Here is a 21,962-nt window from a genome sequence, read left to right as displayed (position 1 = left end):
TACATAATTAAAATAATATATTCAAAACGTGTATAGCTTTTTGTTATGGATGTACATTTGCTTTACTTTTATTAAAATGAATTAACTTATATCTTTGAAAATTATATTACTTTAATTATAAAAAAAAAAAATTTTAAATTAAAATCGACTTTAGCTACAAAAAAATGTCATACTTTATGTGAATTCATTTTTATCGACATTTCGTCAAAAAAAAAATCTTAATTACGAGAATGTATACTTTTCATTAAATTTCTTTGCATTAATTATTCTTAAATAAGATAGCTTTATTAATATGCTATTTATTTAAATTATGATTACCTGAGACGAATCTCAATAATTCAATTATCACCTGAATCAATGGTGGAAAATGCAGTTCTGCTTGTGAATTATTTGTGTATGAATTGTTCTTTCACAATCATCGCTATTTGTTTTTGAAAATTATGCAAACGATTTTTTTTCCTTCATCGAGAGCAGTAAAAGAATTTTTGTTTAAAATATTTACACAACCTATTTAATTTTTCATTTAATTGAAGATTCTTTTTGTTATTTGTGTGCGTGCGATTTAAAGCTCTCTCCAGCAGAATATATTGTAAAAATTTGAATTTACCGCAAAAATATTGCTTTACAAATCCGTACCAAACATTTTTCAAATAATTTAAATAATTTTATTTTAAATAAAAACTATTTATCCTTATACAAATTTCGTTTACTGCTTTTAAAAAGGATTTTTTTTTTCCTTTAAAAAATTAAAAACCTACTTTTATTTTAAGTTTGAAATGTTTCCTTTTAATTATATAATGCAGTGGTAGAATATACACATTTTAAAAATTATATTTAATATCATAGAAGTTTAAAAACAGTTTTTGTGCAACAATATATTCCAAAAATATTTACAAAAATGTCTTTTTTAATTTTTATTAATTTTTAATTAAATATCGAATTGAAATTTTGAAAAGGCGTTTTTTCGTGTGTACCTACTACTCAATACATAAATATGAGGAAGGTTTGGTAGCTTTAGATTCAATAATGGGTCCTGCTGTGTTTTGGGCGATTTTTCCATCACAAAATTTGCAATTTACTTGTAGTATGCCAGCCTATTAACTTTAGTTTTAACAAACTGAAGTTGTATGCAAATCTTTTGCAAAATATGAAACATCCTATGATTTTATGATAATTATAGGCTTGTTTATGGACAGAAACGGCAAGAAAAAACGAACCAAATTATCATCTGTTAATGAAAATAGAGATGTTAAATATATTTTTTTCGTATCGGCATAATTGATAATAATCAAACAAAAATTTCAAAGTAGCCAAGAAGGTCAGTATCATGTTTCTATTTAATACAAACATATTCCATACGATTAATTTACTCTAATTCATCATTTGATTATATAATATGTTATCTATTCCTATTGTTTGCACCTTTCTTTATTGTAAAGCAGTTCTTTTTGAAAAACTTTTTTGGATAGAATCAGCAAGAAATACAACAAAAACGAGGACGTTAATGAAATGTAGGACGTCAATGAAAATAAAGATGTAAGAAATATTTTTTCGTAACGACATAAATGAAAACAACGAGAATCACCCTGCAACTTTCTCTCGTATTTTCCGATAAAGGTCGTATTCCACTCCCTCTGCATAAAATTGTGGACGTTGGGTAAATATTCCTTACATTTTCAAGCTTTTATTTTTCTTCAAGTTTTAATAGTTTCGCAAATATGGGTTCTAAACTACTTTCCAGTAATTTATATCGTTTCCAGTAATTTACGTCCCCCTAGATCATCAAATCCGCATGTTACCAACATGGGGAAAAAAAAAAAACTTTTAAGAATGTGCTTCCACTTTAAAAAAATTCATAGTTGAAGCCTCATTTGTTATTTTTTTTATTAATTTTTTACAGTTTCAAATAGTTCTCCGACTCTATATTTTTGCGATCTTCACCTACTAAACGTCGTTTGGGACCCTATGTTGTATGGTAATTCTTTATCCCCCTGATGCCTACTATCACCCCTCTGAATTTGTTGGTCGAATTCGGCAACACCCTGTATATATAAATTGCAAATTGTTATGCTAAAGAATTTTCCTCTTTTCACAGTCAATTCCTTAATAATTTTCATACCAGATATAAAATTTCTAGATCAAGCATAAAGATTTATATTATTAAAATCAGAAAAAAAGTTTTAAAAATATCAACGATGCCTTCATAATTAGGAGAGTGATTATAAATTAATATTTTCTACAATGTTTCTTGTGTGAACCTAAGTATAAATAGTTTTACAATTAATGGCGTTTTGAGGCATAAATGTTTTTGCTGTGCATTACAGAGACAAATATTGTGATAATAACATATTAATAATGTTATCATCGCCAAACCTGAATATTGGCGTTGTTACTTCAAATTCAGCTTTCATTGGTTACAAAGATTTCAAATGGAATTATTGCTAATATTTGGCAAGATTTTGTTTGTGTTCCACTAACGGAATTTTGATAAAATATTCTAATGCTGCGTTGCTGAATTTTAGCAAAAATGGTCTTTGCATTACAAATAGTTTGTTCTGCAGCAGATAGCAGTTAGTTTAATTGTATGCATTTATTAAGTATTCCATAGTGAATTAATCCGCAAAATGGTAATTAGATCCAAATCTAATTACCAAACCTAATTTCCAAATTTTCCTATTAAAGAATAGCAGATTAATGATCATACACAAGAACGGCGTAAGTTGTCAAAGTGGCCAAGAAAGTTAGTATTATGTTTCTGTTTAATACAAACATATTCCACGCTGTTAGTTTACTGTAATTCATTATCCGATTATAAAACATGATATCTATTCCTAATTGTTTGCATCTTTCTTTATTGTGAAGCAATTTATCAATTCTTTCTGAAAAACATTTTTGAACAGAATCGGAAAGAAATACGATAAAAATGAACCATATCATCATTTGTGCGACGCCAATGAAAATAGGGATGTTGTGCACGATATTGTTTTGCATCATCAAGACTGAATAAATGGCTTCTTCACTTATTTTAAACAAAACGATAAATATTGAAAATGACATGAAACGTTCTAATTTTTTGATACTATGAAGTGTAAACTGACATTTCTTCCATTCTCCGAAAGGGTTCATTAATAAAACCTTTCCAGGCAATATTTTGTTTGACTCTAAAATGAGAGCGCATATTAAGCAATATAAAAATGCTGTTACAAAACCTCCAGCATATATTGAATGAAGAATCATCAATTCGAAAATATCAATCACTAACCAAATCAGCCAAAAGTCGGAGATTCTCCAAAGGCCTTCGCATGTATAAGCAGAATTTCTATGTTTGAAGAATCTTGCAAACACAGGATAAAATAAAAGACTGCAAAAAAATAATAGCATTAATTTCTTTTTTTGCCTCAAACTTAATTCATTTGACAAATCTTCAACAAGTTTAAGTATCTTAGTGCGTTTCCGATACAAATTCCACCAATGAATTAAAATGATTATGTGACTCACCAGTGGTATTGCTTTAATTCCTGTGATGCGTCGTTTCAAAAATAGGCAAGATGCAATTCTTATCGAATGAAGAATTCTTATCATATGAAATGCTATTACTGATGTATAAATCCACAGTTTTTTTGTTTGTTATGAATATTCCAGTGAACGCAAAACTCCATTTCACAAGGTTCGTGATCAAACTTTTCTCCTCAAACATGCTTTTGTTTTTCCACGTTATGATTGAAGCAGTATTACTTGCGATTAATTCTGCAACATTGCTACAAAACCTTTAAAATGAGAATTGTTTTAATCGAAAAACTTCCAGAGTCGTTATAAAAAATATTCTTAATATATGCTGTAAATTTAAATGATCTCAGCAATAAAATAAATTGTATTCTTTACGAATGAAATTAATTCTGTTTTATTAAAATAAAACCGGAGAACGAATATTTTTTGTATAAGCAACTATAATATTGAAATGAAACATTTTTGCTTATTTGGACAAATGTATATTAAAAAGACTTTTTTTTTTGTTTCATTTGCCATGAAATCTAAATGATAATTTTCAATGACGAAATTGTGCCATCAAAAGTTCAACAACCTTTTTTCTTTGATTAAGTCTTTGCTATTAAAGGCCACATGAAAAGTAATTTTCCTATGAAAATTTTTGAATTGTTTGAGGATAATTAGTATGTAGAAAATGTAGTATTTGATTTTTTCCCCTAGATTTATTACGAATTCAGGAATATTTCAAAAAGTCTATTATATAGCTGTTTCCCAATTGAATAATTGCATTCAAATAAGAACAAAACGTCTTTGACTTTATAAAATATTCCATTACAATGCAAAATTACAGGTGTTTTTTTTTTTTCTTATACTGATTTTTATCTGTTTAATACGTTTGCGGATTATTTACCTCATCGTTGCCAAAGAATAATAACAAAGTAGAAATATTACAACTATGAGATTTTCTGCCGTTACAATAATTATTCCAATGATTTTTTTACTTGTTTATTTATTTTTTCACCCAGAAGATATTCATATCTACTCATAATGGAGTTTATTCATACACACACTCTATAAAGTAAAATTATCCACGTAAAGTTTTTCTCTCTGATTATTCATTGGTTTATATTACTGATTTTTAATGGGAAGTATGAAATACTTGCGAATTTATTATCTGATGATTATTTTTCAAAAATAATACAATATAAAAGCAAGAGATAATTTTCTTTCATTGCAATAATTATCTCAATATTAATTTTTAATCTTTCTTTTAGAAATCGCAAACGATTTATTTATCTGATAGTTGCCAAAGAATAATTCAATATAGAAATAATAAATAGAATGCAGAAATAATAACAGATTTTCTATTCCCAAATTTTTATGATTTTCTGTGATTGTTCTAGTAACTCTTTTTATTTGTTTTTTTATTTTTTTACACAAAAGAGTTCATGAAATTTATTCATATTCATTCATAATGGAGCTAGCTTATTCATTCTTGTATTTGATAAAGTAAAATAATACACAATAATATTTTTTATATATAATTCATTAGCTTATGTTACTTATTTTTAATATGGAATATAAAATGCTTGCGAGTTATGCGAGGATCATTAAAGAAATAATGCAATATAAAAGCTTCACGTACAATTTTTCTTCATTACAATAATTTTCCTAATGTTATTTTTTTAATCTTCATTTTTATTATTATTTTCTTTGAATGCAATCAATTCATATTCACATGGTATGCCATAAAAGTAAAATCACCTGTAATAACTCAAATTTCTAATTATCGTGCAATTCTGCACTTATTGCAAGAACAATTCTCAGAACATAAATTCTAAAAAGCATAGGATATATATCAACAAAAGAAATCAGATTACTAGAAGGTTACTTAATAATTATTAAAATACTTGAGAGCCTAAATGAAGTGATTAGATGATTTTTGTCGGTAAGCAGAAGCATAACTAGGGTGAATCTATCATTCTAATATGCATTTTGGACGCCTTTTTCCCGCCCGATTAAAATCAATATTTGACCTGAATCTTGAGACATTTGTAGTATCAAGATCACAAACAGAATTTCATTAATTTAACCTACTACGTTTATGAATAATTGCGTTTGTATGAATGCTAACGTACAGACCGACTTTTCTTTGATAAATTTCATTCAAAATTTGAAAAGAATCTCTATTTTAGATGTTAAACTTATGTACCATTGTAACTCTTTACATTATATAGAGGTTCTCTTTTGCTGAAACAATCAGACACACATTCTTCCTGTGAATGAATTACTTTCAAAATTTGGCTGAAGTCTACAAATTTTGTCTTAAGTCCTGTTCACGCGAATGTCACTTAACGCCAAATTTGGCAATGTTAAAATTACGGCAACCCCTTTACCCGCCCTTCCGGTCGAGTCTTTCAGGGGTTCATTAGAACGTTGACCCGCATCGGCTCCCCAGCCCCCGCAGAAGCTGTAAACAACTTCAGTTTTTAAGGCTTAACAAAGCCAACCGCAATGCAATACCGCAATCAGCCATGTATTATATGATCTACTCACCGCAAAAGGAGTGTATATAGTGTAAATAAAGAAGTTTAAGCAAAAGTACAGTCCACTGCTCACTTCGAATCACCATATTTATGGTCCGTCGAGCCGGAGTAATTACTAGTAAAAGTAATCATGGCTGATGATCAACGAGCAAAAATCATATCTCTTAACAGAAAAAGAGGTAGTATAAAATCCTCTTTAACAAAGCTGAACTCTTTTATCGAAACGGATGATTCAAAGGACTCAATAGTGTATCAAACCAAACTGGATAATCTTCTCAAGATTAAACAAAACCTAGAACAGATTAAAGAAGAGTACTTCGTCACAGCCGAGGATTCCGAATTACAAGAATTGGAAGATTCGGTAGAAGAATTAGAAGAACAGTGCGAAAGACTAGAGGTAAGCCTTAAGAAAATATTAGCCTCTAATAAGGAACTTTTATCTGCTTCGAACTGTAATTCTCATTCTAATGAAGCATCAAGCAAAACAGAAAGCATTAGTTTCAGACTGCCTGAAATTCCGCTGCCTAAGTTTTCTGGTCATTACCAAGACTGGCAGAATTTTAAAATTCAATTTGAAAATATCATTGACAATAATGATAAATTAACTGAAAATCAAAAATTATATTATTTAAAATCAACTCTTAGCGGTGCAGCCGCAGAAATAGTGACAATAGAAGAGACCTATGCCAGTTTGAAAAATGCTCTGAAAAAACGTTTTGATAATAAACGCTTATGCGTTCAAAGTCATTTCAATGACATTTTAGCCTTAGAAATCCATGCATCCGATTCAGCAAAAGGTTTACGAGCTTTTTTGGACAATTGTATTAAACATGTTCGAGCTCTTAAAATTATGGGTTTAGAACTAAACTCTTTTTCTGAAGCATTATTGATCAATATTTTGATGAAAAAACTAGATAGAGAATCAAGAAGACAATTTGAACTTTCTTTGGTATCATCTAATTTACCTACATGGTGCGAATTCATTGAATTTTTAGAGAAAAGGTGTCTTGTCCTTGAAAACATTCAAGGAAGTATTACCGCAAAATCAAAACCGCAACAAGAATTATATAAAAAATCACATTCATTTTTTGTAGGAAATGATTCAAAGAAAGCGTGTATCACATGTAATAAGCCTTTACACCCTTTATTTAAATGTGAAGCATTTTTAAAATTAAATCCTGTGTCTAGATTGAATATGATCAAAAATACGCATTGTACTAATTGTTTATCGGATTCTCATAAAACGAATCATTGCCGCAGCAATAATCGTTGTAAGATCTGTTCTGGCTTTCATAATAGCCTTCTTCACATTGATTCTTCTATAAGAAATAAAAAACAACAGCAACAAACCTCAACCAATAAATCTAGTGATCATCAAAATACTTCATACTCTAACTCAAAAGCTTTAGTTCAAACAGAAATATCTCCTTCTCTCTGTTCGCAAGATCAACGAAAAACAAAAAATGCAAATTCATCTATTTTGCCAACTATTATTGTTTATATTAAAAACTCTGCTGGTCATAAAATACCTTTGCGAGGCATTTGTGACACTGGGTCTCAGAATTCCTTTATCACTACAGAAGTCGCGAATAAATTAGCTCTTAAAAAATATAAAAATAATGTAACGATTTCCGGTATTAATGGAAAAACAAGTCAGTTACATTCAAAAGTGTTAGCAGAGATTTCAAATAGCGATGAATCATACGTTACAATAGCTCAGTTGCTCGTCATTCCAAAAATTACTGAATGCATTCCTACAATAAATAAAAAATTAGAAAAACAAAGTTTACCGGATGGATTCAATTTGGCTGATCCTATGCAAGGTCAAAGGGCAATTGATATATTACTTTCAGCTTCTTTCTTTTTTGATATATTAATGCCAGGGAAATATATTTCAGATAATCTGATTTGGTTGAATTCGCGTTTCGGATTTATTGCTAGCTCTGCAAAGGAAGGAGAGTCAGAATTTAATCATAAATTCTGTGGTCTTGTTACGGAGAATGATAACTTAGAAAAAATAATGGAACGATTTGGGCAAGTCGAAACATTACATGAAAATCAATTTTCTTTAAGTGAAGATTCAATTTATTGTGAGAAACATTTCAAGCAAACATACAAACGCAATGAGGAAGGTAGATATATTGTGGAAATGCCAATAAAGGAGAATCCCCCTGTGTTAGGTGAATCAAAACAAATAGCGCGAAATCGTCTAGACAGTTTAATTAAAAGGCTAAACAAAAACCCGCAAATGAAAAAGCTCTATTCTGAATTCATTGAGGAATATGAAGCTCTTGGTCACATGGAAAGAGTAATGGAAGATGAATTACCAGAAACTAATTATTTTTTACCTCATCATGGAGTCTACCGGGAAGGATCTACAAGCACCCCTCTAAGAGTAGTCTTCAATGCTAGCTCCCCTAGCTCTAATGGAGTTTCATTAAATGATTTATTGTGTAAAGGTGATGTTGTTGAGGACATTTTTGAATTAATATTAAGGTTCAGGACACACAAGTTTGCCTTTACATTTGACATTCAAAAGATGTTTCGTCAGATTTTAGTTGTGCCACATCAAAGAGACTATTTACGAATTTTATGGTTTGATGAAAACTCTCATCAAGAAGTAACATTTAGATTAAAAACTGTGACATATGGCACTTCATGTGCACCTCATCTTGCCATACGCACCATTAAACAATTAGCTTTAAATGAAGCGTCGGACTTTCCGTTAGCATCGGAAATGGTTTTACGCGACCTTTACATGGATGATGGGATTACAGGTGCCCCGGATATCCAAACTGCTCAAATTCTACAACAACAGCTGATAAAAATGTTCGCAAGAGCAGGAATGTCTTTACATAAATGGACTTCAAACTCACAGGAACTTTTAAATAGTTTTCCAACTTCTAATCCTGAAAACACTTTTCCCATAGATGAGCAGGTCTCAAAGGCTCTTGGCATGCATTGGAAGCCTTTCGAGGATTTATTCATATTCACAGTCAAGTATGAGAATGAATCTATACTCACGAAACGAACAGTTCTGTCAGTCATTGCCAGACTCTACGACCCCTTGGGTCTGCTGGGACCAGTTATATCTAAAATGAAGATTTTTCTCCAAAAATTGTGGTTGCAAAAACTTACATTTGACGACCCCCTTCCACCAGCCATTGGTAAAGAGTGGAGTCATTTAGTTCAATCCCTTAGGGCTCTTGAGCTAGTAAAAATCCCAAGATGGATTTTAAATGAAAATCCTGCAAAATTAATTCTTCATTGTTTCTCAGACGCCAGTGAAGCCGCATATGGAGCAGTTATTTATCTACAGTGCATCAGTGCCAATGATATAGTCACATCTAGACTTGTATGCAGCAAAACTCGAGTCTCCCCATTAAAAACTGTCTCCATTCCCAGATTGGAACTTTGTGGATGTCTTCTCGCCGCTCAACTAAAGGCCAAGGTTGAAAAAGCTTTACATCTACAAATTGATAGCGCAGTGATGTACACAGATTCTACTATTTCCCTAGCCTGGATTCAAACACCATCACATCGTCTCAAGACATTTGTTGCAAATAGAGTGGAAAAAATACAACAACTGACGCAGAACAACAAATGGCAGCATGTTTCCTCCACTTTAAACCCCGCAGATGTGATATCAAGAGGACTAGTTCCAGAACAACTGATTGACAACTATTTATGGTGGAATGGACCAACTTTCCTTCAAGAACTACCTGTTTCTGTGAACTGTGCTGACCAACAAATGATTGATGCATCTCAGGATTCTCAATTTTTATTGGAACTCAAGGACAATACCACTCACACCTTAGTGACTTTAAATTCAGATTTCCTTACTAACTTTTTGAAAATTAGTAATAAGTATAACAAATTAATACGTGTTTTCAGTTTTCTCCTCAGATTTCTAGGAAACTGCAGAAACAAGAAGATGAAGGGTTCACTCTCCTCAAAGGAAATCGAGGAAGCAGAATTTAAATTAATTTCCCTTGTACAACAAAATGTTCTTGCTGATGACTTCAAAAACTTAGCAAGTGGTAAACAGGTAAACCCTTCTAGCAAATTAAAAAGTTTATCCCCTTTTTTAGAAAAAGGTTCTAATGTAATTAGAGTAGGAGGCAGACTTAGAAATGCCGACATACCATTTCAGGTAAAATTTCCTATTATTTTACCTAAAACTCATATCCTTACCAAATTAATTATGCAAAGTATTCATCTTAAAAATTGTCATATTGGAGCCCAAACTTTACTTCATTTAACTAGACAGATGTATTGGCCCATTGGGGGCAGAGATATAGCTCGCAGTATTGTTCATAACTGTATTACTTGTTCCCGATATAATCCTCACCTGTCTATTAAAAAAATGGGTGATTTACCCGCAGAACGTTGTAATCCTTCGTTACCATTCAATATTATTCGAGTGTGCCTTGTTAAAACAGCCAAAGGGACTTATAAACGCCCAATTACGAAATTAGCCATATTGCCAATTGAAACCTAAATGTTCATTTATTTTGTGTTTATTGTATTGTCTTTGCATACTTATATATCTAGTATTTTGAATTTAGTTATTCTGTAGTATTTAGTGTCTTCATTGTATTTTAATGTGTATTTGAACTTTATGTATATATTCTTTCATACTGAATTTTGCATTTGTTAATTTAACTTTCAATTTAAGATTTATTGTATTTCTATATGTATTGTGTGCAACGTCTTTGTACTTTTGAGAGACATTGCACGGTCGGGCGGTATGTTCACGCGAATGTCACGCCAAATTTGGCAATGTTAAAATTACGGCAACCCCTTTTCCCGCCCTTCCGGTCGAGTCTTTCAGGGGTTCATTAGAACGTTGACCCGCATCGGCTCCCCAGCCCCCGCAGAAGCTGTAAACAACTTCAGTTTTTAAGGCTTAACAAAGCCAACCGCAATGCAATACCGCAATCAGCCATGTATTATATGATCTACTCACCGCAAAAGGAGTGTATATAGTGTAAATAAAGAAGTTTAAGCAAAAGTACAGTCCACTGCTCACTTCGAATCACCAAGTCCTTATAGCAAATTTTATCCGTCTAGCTCAAAGCATTTTTCAGTTGTCTTTGTCACAGACAAACAGACAGACTAGCAGAATGCAAAAATGCATCCTTCAGATTTAGGGAGATTTGAAAAGTGAAGATTCGTCAAAATCTCGAGCTCGAATTTTTTGACAGTTACTATACTTTCTCTATACTATGTATACGAGAAAGTAAAAATGTTCAAATACTTATAGTTATCCATAATAAACTGCACCTGAAACTTAAATTCAGGAGCTTTTGCTTAACTTTTTAACTTGGAAAGAATTCTTATACATTCGCATCCTCCACCTCCTGATTCATATTTAATGATTCAGCAGATTTTTTTTAAAATTTTCAGTTCTGTTTTTTCGAGATTATTATTGCTCATTTGAACCATTAGCGTTCATTTTTCTTTCATCAGTAAAAAAGACACTTTTTCCATCAAACAACCAGCTTATTTATGAAATATTCTGTGAATTTGCTCTCATTTTTATTTCAAAAATTTAAAAACAACAACAACAAAAAAAAAAAAAAAAAACACGCACTTCTCTCTTTTTCACGATTTTCTATTGGTCCGTTTACTTACACAATATTTTGCGTATTTGCTCGATTAAGACTAATTTTTGACTTAACGGTCAAAGAGACTCTATCCCAACACATAAAAGACTTATCTGTCTACGCATAGTATAAAATGAAGTCTCCTGAAAGCATCTGTATGTTTGAAAGAGAAAAACTCGAGAAATATTTAACTGATATTGGAGATATTTGTACCGTTTTCTAGGACATTTATTGGAGAAGGTTTTAGTATATTGAAGTCATATCAAAATAAAAAAAGAAGTTTTATAATTGCGATTTTAATTATTTTCTTATTACGATTTACGCATGCTTAAAACAGCAGTATCAGTGCTTTGCACTTATCCGCGCATATGCGGAAACCTCAAACTGCGCATGCGCAAATAGCAAGAGCTATGGTATACATATGTGATAAATTTCTTTGTTTACGTCTGATTTTAAACAGCGATTCAAAACCCTTTATGCCCCCCTCCGAAAAAAAGCAAATCTAACCTTGGCCGCAGCACATTAAATGCCAAAACGCTTCGTTTGTTGCGCGATACTGAAAATGTAGAGGAAAGAAACGTTCGGTTAGTGAATATCAGAGAAAGAATGTCCCCACTTAAGGGAGGAAAGTCTTCTGTTTAGCGAAGTAACCGTCTCTCTTTAAATCGCACTACAATTGAATTACAGAGACAGAATGAGTCAGACTTAAGTTCAAAGCTTATTTTTTCCTCTTGGATGTTATGCCACGAGCTCAAAATGGGGTGCTGTGCGGATACTGCTAGTTAAAACAAGATTTTGCAAATATTTTCATTTGGTATTATCAGTGTCTCAGTAATATAAAAGAATGCTTTTACAGTAAACGATCATTTTATGTAAGTTATAATTGTAATTTTGCTTTACCAAATTACAGTTTAATCTTACCTGCATATCAGTTAAATCAAGTTGATCGTGTTCTCACAATTCTTTTAGAAACAGAGAGACTTTCACAATAAATTTTGATGAATCCCCCAGTATAGGGGACATGAATCCGAAAAACATGTTTTAGGAATAATGTTTGTCTTTCGATCTGTGAATACGATAACATAATAATCAGCGGGAGTTGTTTCTCCAAAACTTTCTCGCGCACTCTCTAATAAAGGTGTTATACCAGAGGACACTTTGCATAGCATTGGCACTCAATAGTTACGTAATATCAGCCTTTGGCTTGAATTTAGCATTTTTATTGAATCTGGTGGGATCCTTGGCGAGTTATTTGGCTATTGAAACCAAAAGTTGACACAGAGCTAAGCTTGTAGTCACAAAAGCACATAGCAAGTTTTATATATTTAAAACATTGCGTTTTTGTTTACATGTTTCATGCAGATCAATAAACGATCAACATCTTGTTGGATTTGGTTCAAAATTTTATAATTTTCTGCATTATAAATGCCAAATCTGCGTTTATAAATTTAGCTCTCTTCATTTTGTAATTATTATGTAAACTTATATTCTAAAGACTTTATTCTTAACTTATATTCTAAAGACTTTATTCTTAACTTATATTCTTAAGACAGACAGACTTTATCTGAATGGATTTTGCTCAAAATTTGAAATCTTCAAATTTGCTGTAGAGACTGTATACCAAATTTCACTCGTTTGGCTCAGGGTGTTTTTGAGTTATCTTTGTCACAGACAGACAAACGGACGGACATTTTTGAAAAATTCGATTACGCGATAAAGAGTTAGATTAATTATTGAATGATGCTGAATAACAGATTTTATTTTTATTGTCGTTACTCTTTTCCAGGAGCCAGTTCTGTTGGAGAGGGGGGAGGGGAGAATAAAAGTGATGATTGAAGAAATATAACTTATCTGCAGTTCTCATATGCGTCTTTTGTATCAGTATCAGATTGGTTTGTAATTATTCAGAAATTCCCTAAAAAAAAAGCTTTATCTACAAATCCATTTACATCCCAGGAAAACATAAGAAAATTGGGAGCGCAACTCATTGTGACATAGTAGGAGATCCTCTAAGAGCTTCCATAGTTAGCATTAATTTATCAGTTGGTGCTTCCATACTATTTAAATTGTTGAGAAGGGCTTTAATATTGTTACAAAATTTTTCTTCTACAAATACCTCCAATCAGTCGAAACGCATTTAATCGCTATAATATCGCAGCTTGCATGCTGTCTAATCCTCCAGTTTCTCTACGTGTCGGCGACTCCGAATCCTCTCACACACAACTTCTGACGATACACACCACTTCTCCGCAGCTTGATGGTTGGGTTGACGGGGCACCTAGCCCTGGCAGGGGCTTATCCCCGGTAAGGAGAGACTTCACAGTGCTTTGCTGTCTATACTTTGCCGTGGCCGTCTTCGACGAGATTTGGAGATGGCGAGTGTCAGGACTCATTGTGATTGTCTGATATTAGGGTGAGGGTGGGGGGAGGGTACGCTGCCGTTGGGCTTAGTAAGTTTTTACTGCTTTTGAGCTAGAATTGGCTATTGAGATACTGTTTAATTTGAGTTTGAAAAAATAAAAGTTAGGAAGAAAAACTAAAGGGCTGAGATAAATTAAAGTAGTATATTACGGGGTCTTCTAGAGTTTGTAGATGGTTTATATTTAGGAATTTTAGCTATTGCTTCATTTTCGTTCTTATCCATGTTTTTAAAGAAGTTAGTGGCTAGATTTTTAATGAATTTTTTAAGAGGGGGTTAGTCTAGGCATAAGTACATATTTGTATTGGGCATGTAGTATTTCATATTGCAGAAATTTCTAATTCAGTTATTTTGCTGGCGTTCAATAAGTCTAAGATTAGTCTTGGCAGCATATCCCCACACAGGGCAGGCATAAGTTAATACTGGACACAAGTAGGCAGAGTAAATAAGCATTTTATTTTGTCTACTCATGTTGGAGTTTCGAGAAATTAAGGAATAAAATTTACGAGTACGGCCTCGAAACTTTTTAGCTGTGTAAATAAAGTGGGGTTAGAATAACGCCTAAATATTTGCATTCCTTAGATCACGGGACAATTTGATTTTTAATTTTAACTGGGGAGAAATTCTTTTTACAGTTATTTTTATTAAAAACTATAGCTTCAGTTTTACTAGCATTTATTTCAATTTTCCATTCGACGAACCAGTCCTCTAGAGATTTAATATGTTGGTTTAAAGCTATGGTAATGAAATTTTGATTTTTGTTTCTAGCTAGTATTGCAGTGTCATCCGCGTAAATGCACAACATAGTGTTAAATTGCTTGGGGATATCATTAATAAACAAGGAAAATAAAATTGGCCCTAGTTTAGATCCTTGAGGTACACCTGCAAGAATAGGTTTTAATTCAGAAAATTCATTATTTATTTTGATTTTAAAGGATCTGTAACTAAGGTAAGAAATTATAATTTCGATAAGGTGTGGGGGTATGTTGTAATTAATTAGCTTGCAAATAAGACCATCTTGCCAAACTCTGTCAAAAGCTTTCTGAATGTCAAGGAAAACCGCTGCAGTTTTTTGTTTATTTTCAAAACCTTCCTCAATGAATTCTACTGCTCTAATTAATTGGTGGGTTGTAGATAGGTTACGGCGAAATCCAAATTGTTCAGGTGTTAGTATATTATGTTCTTCTAGGTAATTATTTAATCTATTGAGAATTATCTGTTCAGCAATTTTGCTGGCAGAGGAGAGTAGGGATATGGGTCTATAACTGCAGGGATCAGTTGGGTCTTTTCCTGGTTTTAATATGGGGATAACTGCAGCTGTTTTCCATAACATGGGAAAATGTTCTAATTTGAGAATGCTATGAATTATATTAATTAAAAATTTTAGGTAATTGTCCGGAAGTGTTTTTAACATTTTGTTGTTAATACTGTCAAGGCCAGGGGCTTTTTTGATATTAAGTTTTTTAATATGATCCTTTAATTCATCAGATGAGGGAGGGGGAATATCGATAAATTTTTGTGGCAGTGAGTCGCGAAAGCTTTTGACTGTATTATTTACATTATGTTCTGTGGTGAAATTGCTCAATTCATTAAGTTGAAATTGTTTCTCAAGGCTAGCCGCCAGGCAATTTGCTTTTTCTTTATCAGTTATTGCAATACTAGCAGGGTCTTTAAGGGCCGGAATTTTTTGTTTTTTACTTTTAAAAGTTTTGACAAGTTTCCAGATTGATCCGTCTTCTGTGTTAACACTAATTAATTTGTGTATAAATTCATTGTTTTGGATTTTATTGTTAAGTTTTTCAATTTCCTTATTAATTTGATTCATTAGTCTTTTGAAGACTGGGTCTCTAGTTTTTTGAAAAATTTTCCTGGCAAAGTTCCTGTCCCTGATTAGGTCTCTAATTTTAGGGCCAATAAAATTTTGACTATTTATAATGGGGGTGGAGGCTAGATTTTTTGCATTAATAATTTGCGATTCGAAGATGTTTACAAAATGGTCAAGTTTATCTGGGTTTGTAAATTCATCAATGTTTGGGGTTTCTGATTGACTGAGGGTTAATTTAAAATTATTCCAGTTTGTTTTATATTTATTAAGATTATTGGGCAGGGAATATTTAAAGAAAAAATTTAATAAGATGGGATTATGGTCAGAGCTAAGTTCAGGTTAGGAGTGAATTTCATATGGGTACAGGAAGTCTTTAATTAAGGTGAGGTCTATTGTATTGGCTGACTGAGGCCCAAATCTAGTGGGGGTGGACGGTGCTATAATGTCTAATCCGGCCTGAAGGGCGAATGATTTTAGGGAATTAACTTTTGGGCAGTTACGCTTACAATCCCAGCTAACATGGTGAGCGTTAAAGTCTCCGTAAATTATTTGATTAGGTCCTGTTTGCATCATGTTTTCGATGTCGAAAATAAAATTGGAATTATCTGCACTGGGGGGATATAAATAGAGATTAGGGTTATTGGATCTTGATTTTTAAAATTTAATTTTACCACGCTAGCTTCTACATGTTGTAGTAAAGGTGGGGGGACCTCACTGTGAGGTAAACCGTTTTTAATTAAAATTGCGGTACCACCGCCAGCCTGGTTAGCTTTGTAACTGTAATATGAGAAATAGTTTGCCAGGAAAATTTTTCTTTGTGGCCTAAGGTGGGTTTCTTGCAGTAGGATTACATGGGGGTTATACTTATTTACAAAATTACGAAGGACAATTATTTTATTGTTAATGCCATTTGCATTCCAGTAGACAATGCGAAGGCTATTGCAGGAGAAAACTAGTTAATCACAGGTTGACTTGGGTTATCGAATGCCTTCATGAGTATATCCAGTTTTCCCATAACAGTGTTTGCGGTTTTTAGTTTTTTAAGCTGTGAGAAGAGTAACGGGTACTCGGTCGTTAGCTTTTTAAGTTCTTTCATTGCTTCTATAATGTCAGCGAAATCATTGCCTTCTAAAAAGGTGATGTTGGCTTGTTTGTGACCATAGGTTTGTGGCGCCAGCTCTGGTGGGCTTGTGTGGTAAGAGTGTAATCGAGGCGCCATCTCATGATGGCTTGTGTTTTTAAAAAGACCTGCAAAACTGACATTTGGCCTGATCAAAGCTTGGTTTTTGTGAAAATAGTTGTCCCTATTTTTTCTCGCAGACTGAATTTTACTTCCCCGCAGCTTCAGACTGCCCGTCTTTTATAGTTCCGGGAGGCGGGGCTAGAATCTTCAGACCAATCAGGACGTATCTGAGTGTATCTTGGTTCCTACTGGATGGATCGTGAAACTTCTCGAACTTTCCAGTATGATCCATTTAGTCGCCAAACTCGCCAAATGGTCGCCAAGCTCTCAGATCATTGACGCGGCAGCCGCTCAGCACAGATCTTACAACGGTCTTTCTCACGATGACACTATCATGCCGGGTAGCAAAATTACAGATTTGTAACATTGCTCCCCTCTTTAAAGACTGACGTTCCAGCAGTCCCACTTCAATCCAACAGCTGGCGTAGGCTTCCGAGCGATGTGATGATGTTGATGCGTTTGGCGACTTCCGCACTTTTGAAGATGACATCATTCACTAATTTGGCGGCGACTAAAGATCCATCCGAACCTTCTGAATGCTTTTGACACGGACCTCTTCGTCGTTTCGGATTGTACACCCAGACTTGATTCCGCTCCTTAAAATGCAGTGTCCCATGGAGCCAAACATCGCATCGTAGCTGAACTCTCCGGAACGAATTCTAGCCATGCTGGTCCATTGGTCATTTTGAACTTCTTCCATCGAGTTAACCGAATATCAGGATTATCCAACAGTGCCTTCCGGGGTCCGCTTGAAACCCAGGGATTCGCTCGGTAGAGCTTTCACGGGAATACCTATTCCCGGCTCATTCTCATGACTCGAGAATTGTCCGCAGCTCTCCACGCAGGATCTTTTGAAGAGGACATCTGCCTTTGCGGGAAGGGTTCCTCGGCGATGACATAACTGATCCGAATGCACAGAAGATTCGTTGGCTCCTTTTTGCATCACACTCCTATGCAAATCCACCGCAAGGTTGAATTCTTTAAGGAGATCGAGGCCGAGACTACAGGGATCAGCGATTCCAGCCACGTAGTCTTCATCCGAAGCACTCTGCAAGGAGTTACTAAGAGACTTGCAAAGAAGCTGTCCCTTTAACCTCTGGGATGAATCCATTCCGAACAGGGTCGCATTAACACCTGCATCCATAGGCATCGAGCACGGGTCGCCACTAACAGACCCATCCAAACAGAGTTCATTTTCTCCATCCCCAAGTGTTTGCTCCTTCGATTCCACTTCAGGGGACACATTCGGAGAAGCTCTGTTTCAGCTCTGCATTTGACTGCCTCCTTGTTCGTGCATCTCCTTATTGAACTTTGGTTTATCATCCGGATGGCTAAATTTCTCTTCAGTGACACCGGTTTCTACTCGATCTTCAGTCTTTTCTTCGTCCACTTGGCTCTCGCTGTTTCCTTCAATTTCTTCTGTCATATCTTGGACGTCTTCGATTTTATTAACTTGATCTTCTAAAATTTCTTTCTTTAATTCATTCTTTATTTCTTCATATCCGGCTTTCAATTCCTCTTGTCCTTTCTTCAGCTCTGCCATCATGGCAAGTAGCTCTGCGAATTTTTCATCCATTCCTCTGTTTCAAGGCATACACAGAAAAGTCCAACTAATCCCACTTCTGACACCAAATGTTACAAAATTTTTCTTCTACAAATACCGCTAATTTAATCGCTATATAATTGCATTTAATCGCTATAGTTCCGCAGCTTGCTTGCTGTCTAATCCTCCAGTTTCTTCACTTGTCGGCGACTCCGACTCCTCTCACACACAACTTCTGACAATACACACCACTTCCCCGCAGCAGATGATGGTAAGTTATCCGGAGCACCCGCCTTGCGTAGCAAGGCTATCTCCATGATCCTGGTAATGAAAGCCTGGCGTTATGGTATGCCCTTAACTTCGGTAATAGATGGTGAGCTGTAGCAGGGAGCTGGTCGGGTAGTCGTTTGCATGGGTCCGGATCGGAGAGTGAAAAGAGCAAGAGGTCTCTGTTGACGCTGTCCCATAGTTCGAAGACAGGGGAGTAGGAGCGGTAGTGAGCCTGGTCAGCCAGTAGAAGAGCGTTGTTCCAGCAGGGGGCGGAGTCAGTCTAATGCGCAGTGAAAAACCCAGAGAGATGTTTTTTGCAGTTGAGTTGTTCGTTTTCGAGGCTAGGCTACTGTTCCCGGGTAGCGAATAGGAATCGTTTCTTGGCTGGGTGGGCTGGCCGTGTCATTGGTACTTTAGGCATTAGTGTGGGGTTATTGAAGGAGTAGCACATTTCTGGGTCTTTTAATTTTAATATCTGGGGTGTATTTACTAATCTGGGCTATTGCTTCATTTTTATTATTGTCCAGACTATTATAAAATTTAGTTGAAAGTTGTTTGATGGTTTCGGTAAAGGTCGGGTAATTAATTGCATTGCAGACATCGACGGTTCTCATGAATCGCCTGGCTTTGCATATTGTTCTGATTACTTGGTTATATTGCTGCTGAATTATTTTTAAGTTTGATTTTGCAGCATAACCCCAGACGGTGCATGCATATGTGAGTACTGGACGCAAATAGGCTGTAAAGATAAGCATTTTTGTATCCCTATGCATTTTTGAGTTCCGGCCTATTAAGGGGAAAAATTTACGCGACTGAGCTCGGAACTTGTCTCTGACATAATTAAAGTGTTTTTTCCAGGTTAATTTAATGTCAAGTATTACTCCTAAATATTTAGCTTCCTGAGACCACGGGACGGGATTATTTTTAATGGTCAGCTTGGGAAAATCCGGTTGTTTTTGGGATCTGTGAAACATAACCGCCTCCGTTTTGGAGGCATTGATTTCAATTTTCCATTTCTGGAACCAATCCTCCAACTTGTGTAGGTGTCTATTGAGTGCAATGTGCACGTATTTAGGATTCTTGTTCTTGGCCAGTATTGCTGTGTCATCTGCGTACAAGCACAACATCGTGTTGAATTGCTTGGGCATATCGTTAATATAGATTGAGAATAACACAGGTCCCAGTTTTGAGCCCTGCGGTACTCCTGCACTTATGCGTTTTGTATCCGATAGTTCTTGTTTTACTCTGACTTTAAAGGAACGATCGGTGAGGTATGATTCTAATATACGAATCAGATAGCCTGGAAACTTCCCCGCAGCTTCAGATTGCCCGTCTTTTATAGTTCCGGGAGGCGGGGCTAGAATCTTCAGACCAATCAGGACGTATCTGAGTGTATCTTGGTTCCTATTGGATGGATCGTGAAACTTCTCGAACTTTCCAGTATGATCCATTTAGTCGCCAAACTCACCAAATTCGTCGCCAAATGGTCGCTAAGCTCTCAGGTCATTGACGTGGCAGCCGCTCAGCACATATCTTACAACGGTCTTTCTCACGATGACACTATTCATGCCGGGTAGCAAAATTACAGATTTGTAACTATATCTCTGAGAAAAATGTTCTTAACTCTTCCATTAACTGCATTAAGGCTACGAGGTCCTTGGTTATGAAGGGAGTTCCTTTGTTTATATTTTGCTCATAATTATTTTTCTCCTCACTTTTAGTCTGGCATTCAGTCATTGGTTTATTTATGTTTTGGGGTGTTTGGTTTTCAGTATTTTGTGCATTCTTAACTCTAGCTATTGCTGCAAAACTTTTACAGGATACAACTTTTTTATATTTATATTTGGGTATCGTGGGCATCCCCTGTAACTGACTGCATGTAAGCCTTAGCAATTTGCAAATTTAATTACTGATTTTTCAGTGCTTTTATCTGTGTAATCCCTCAATTCACATTCATATGCCCACTTAATGCATTTGGATTTCATCTAACAATTAACCGCCCCATGCTATCAAATCTGGCATCTAAAGCATTGCGGCATTGATTTTCTTACATATTTTTCCATCTTTACTATTATATAAAAAAGCTGGTCTAGTCTTTAAATTTCCTCCATATTTTCGTTTTTGAATGACAAGTTGCCAATTTGACGAGAGTAAAAGGCTTGGACTCAAAGTTCTTAACCTTCAGACATAACACGTGAGTAGAGTAACGGCAAGATAATAAGATTCTTTAGTAAGGGGTTTGAGCAATAAAAACTGAAGATTTACTTAAATTATGAAAAATTGGAAGGGAATCTTTGGTTTAAAAATTTTTAGTTGGCTTACTTTATCAACTCTATAACCAAGATTATTTAATCCCTCATTTATTACGTCTACATCTGGAAAGTCCTTTTATGACAATTTTTACAAAGAGTTCTACTCTATCTGCGATTACGTAATATTCTTTCTTTTCTTTGTCAAGATAAGTTGTTTATTTTCTAACGTCTTCCAGGGTCTCAGCGAATACTCTGATGATGTTTTCTGACTTTCCGGCTTTACGTTTTATTTTATGAACGGTGTTTAGCCTCTTTATCAGGACTCGACTGTTCACCTAAGCATAATTGGCAGTGGCTAGGGTGTAGCCGTCCAGGAAACTGCTTGTATCGGGAGGGGGGGGGGGTCTTTTGACTTGCATGGGTCATATGATTTCGGGTCTGGAATTCTGGTCAGGGTGGTAGTAAATATTCCTTCTATTTCAATATTTCCCAAGGTATTTGCATAGGCTGTTCTAAATATAGTATATGAATGTTGTTCCTCCAAATCTCTCTTGAATGGGAAGAAGCTGGAAACACCTCAACAGAAAAGAAATGTTTGTTCCCTTAATGAAAAGTGATAGATATCCGCTTTTGAAGCAACCTTCATGAGGTCAGTAACGACTTTTTGTTTCAGTTTATCTGCTTCCGGTTATTTACGGTAAAACGGAAGGAAATCCCTCGCGTTTGGCAGTGATTTTGAACCGTTTTTAATCTTTTGCATACTGTCGTT

At 34.6% G+C, this 21,962-nt stretch overlaps 1 protein-coding gene across 1 annotated transcript; it reads left to right on the top strand.

The window, feature by feature from the left end:
• The first annotated feature begins 6,162 nt into the window (after positions 1–6,162).
• Positions 6,163–10,533, top strand: LOC129974932 (uncharacterized). Its single transcript, XM_056087737.1, has 2 exons — positions 6,163–6,429; positions 8,140–10,533. Exons 1-2 carry the CDS (start codon positions 6,163–6,165, stop codon positions 10,531–10,533), a joined length of 2,661 nt encoding a protein of 886 aa, XP_055943712.1.
• Positions 10,534–21,962: the final 11,429 nt, after the last annotated feature.

This window comes from Argiope bruennichi, chromosome 1 (genome assembly GCF_947563725.1).
Source record: "Argiope bruennichi chromosome 1, qqArgBrue1.1, whole genome shotgun sequence".
Lineage (NCBI taxonomy): Eukaryota > Metazoa > Arthropoda > Arachnida > Araneae > Araneidae > Argiope > Argiope bruennichi.
This window is presented reverse-complemented; position numbering and strand designations above follow the sequence as displayed.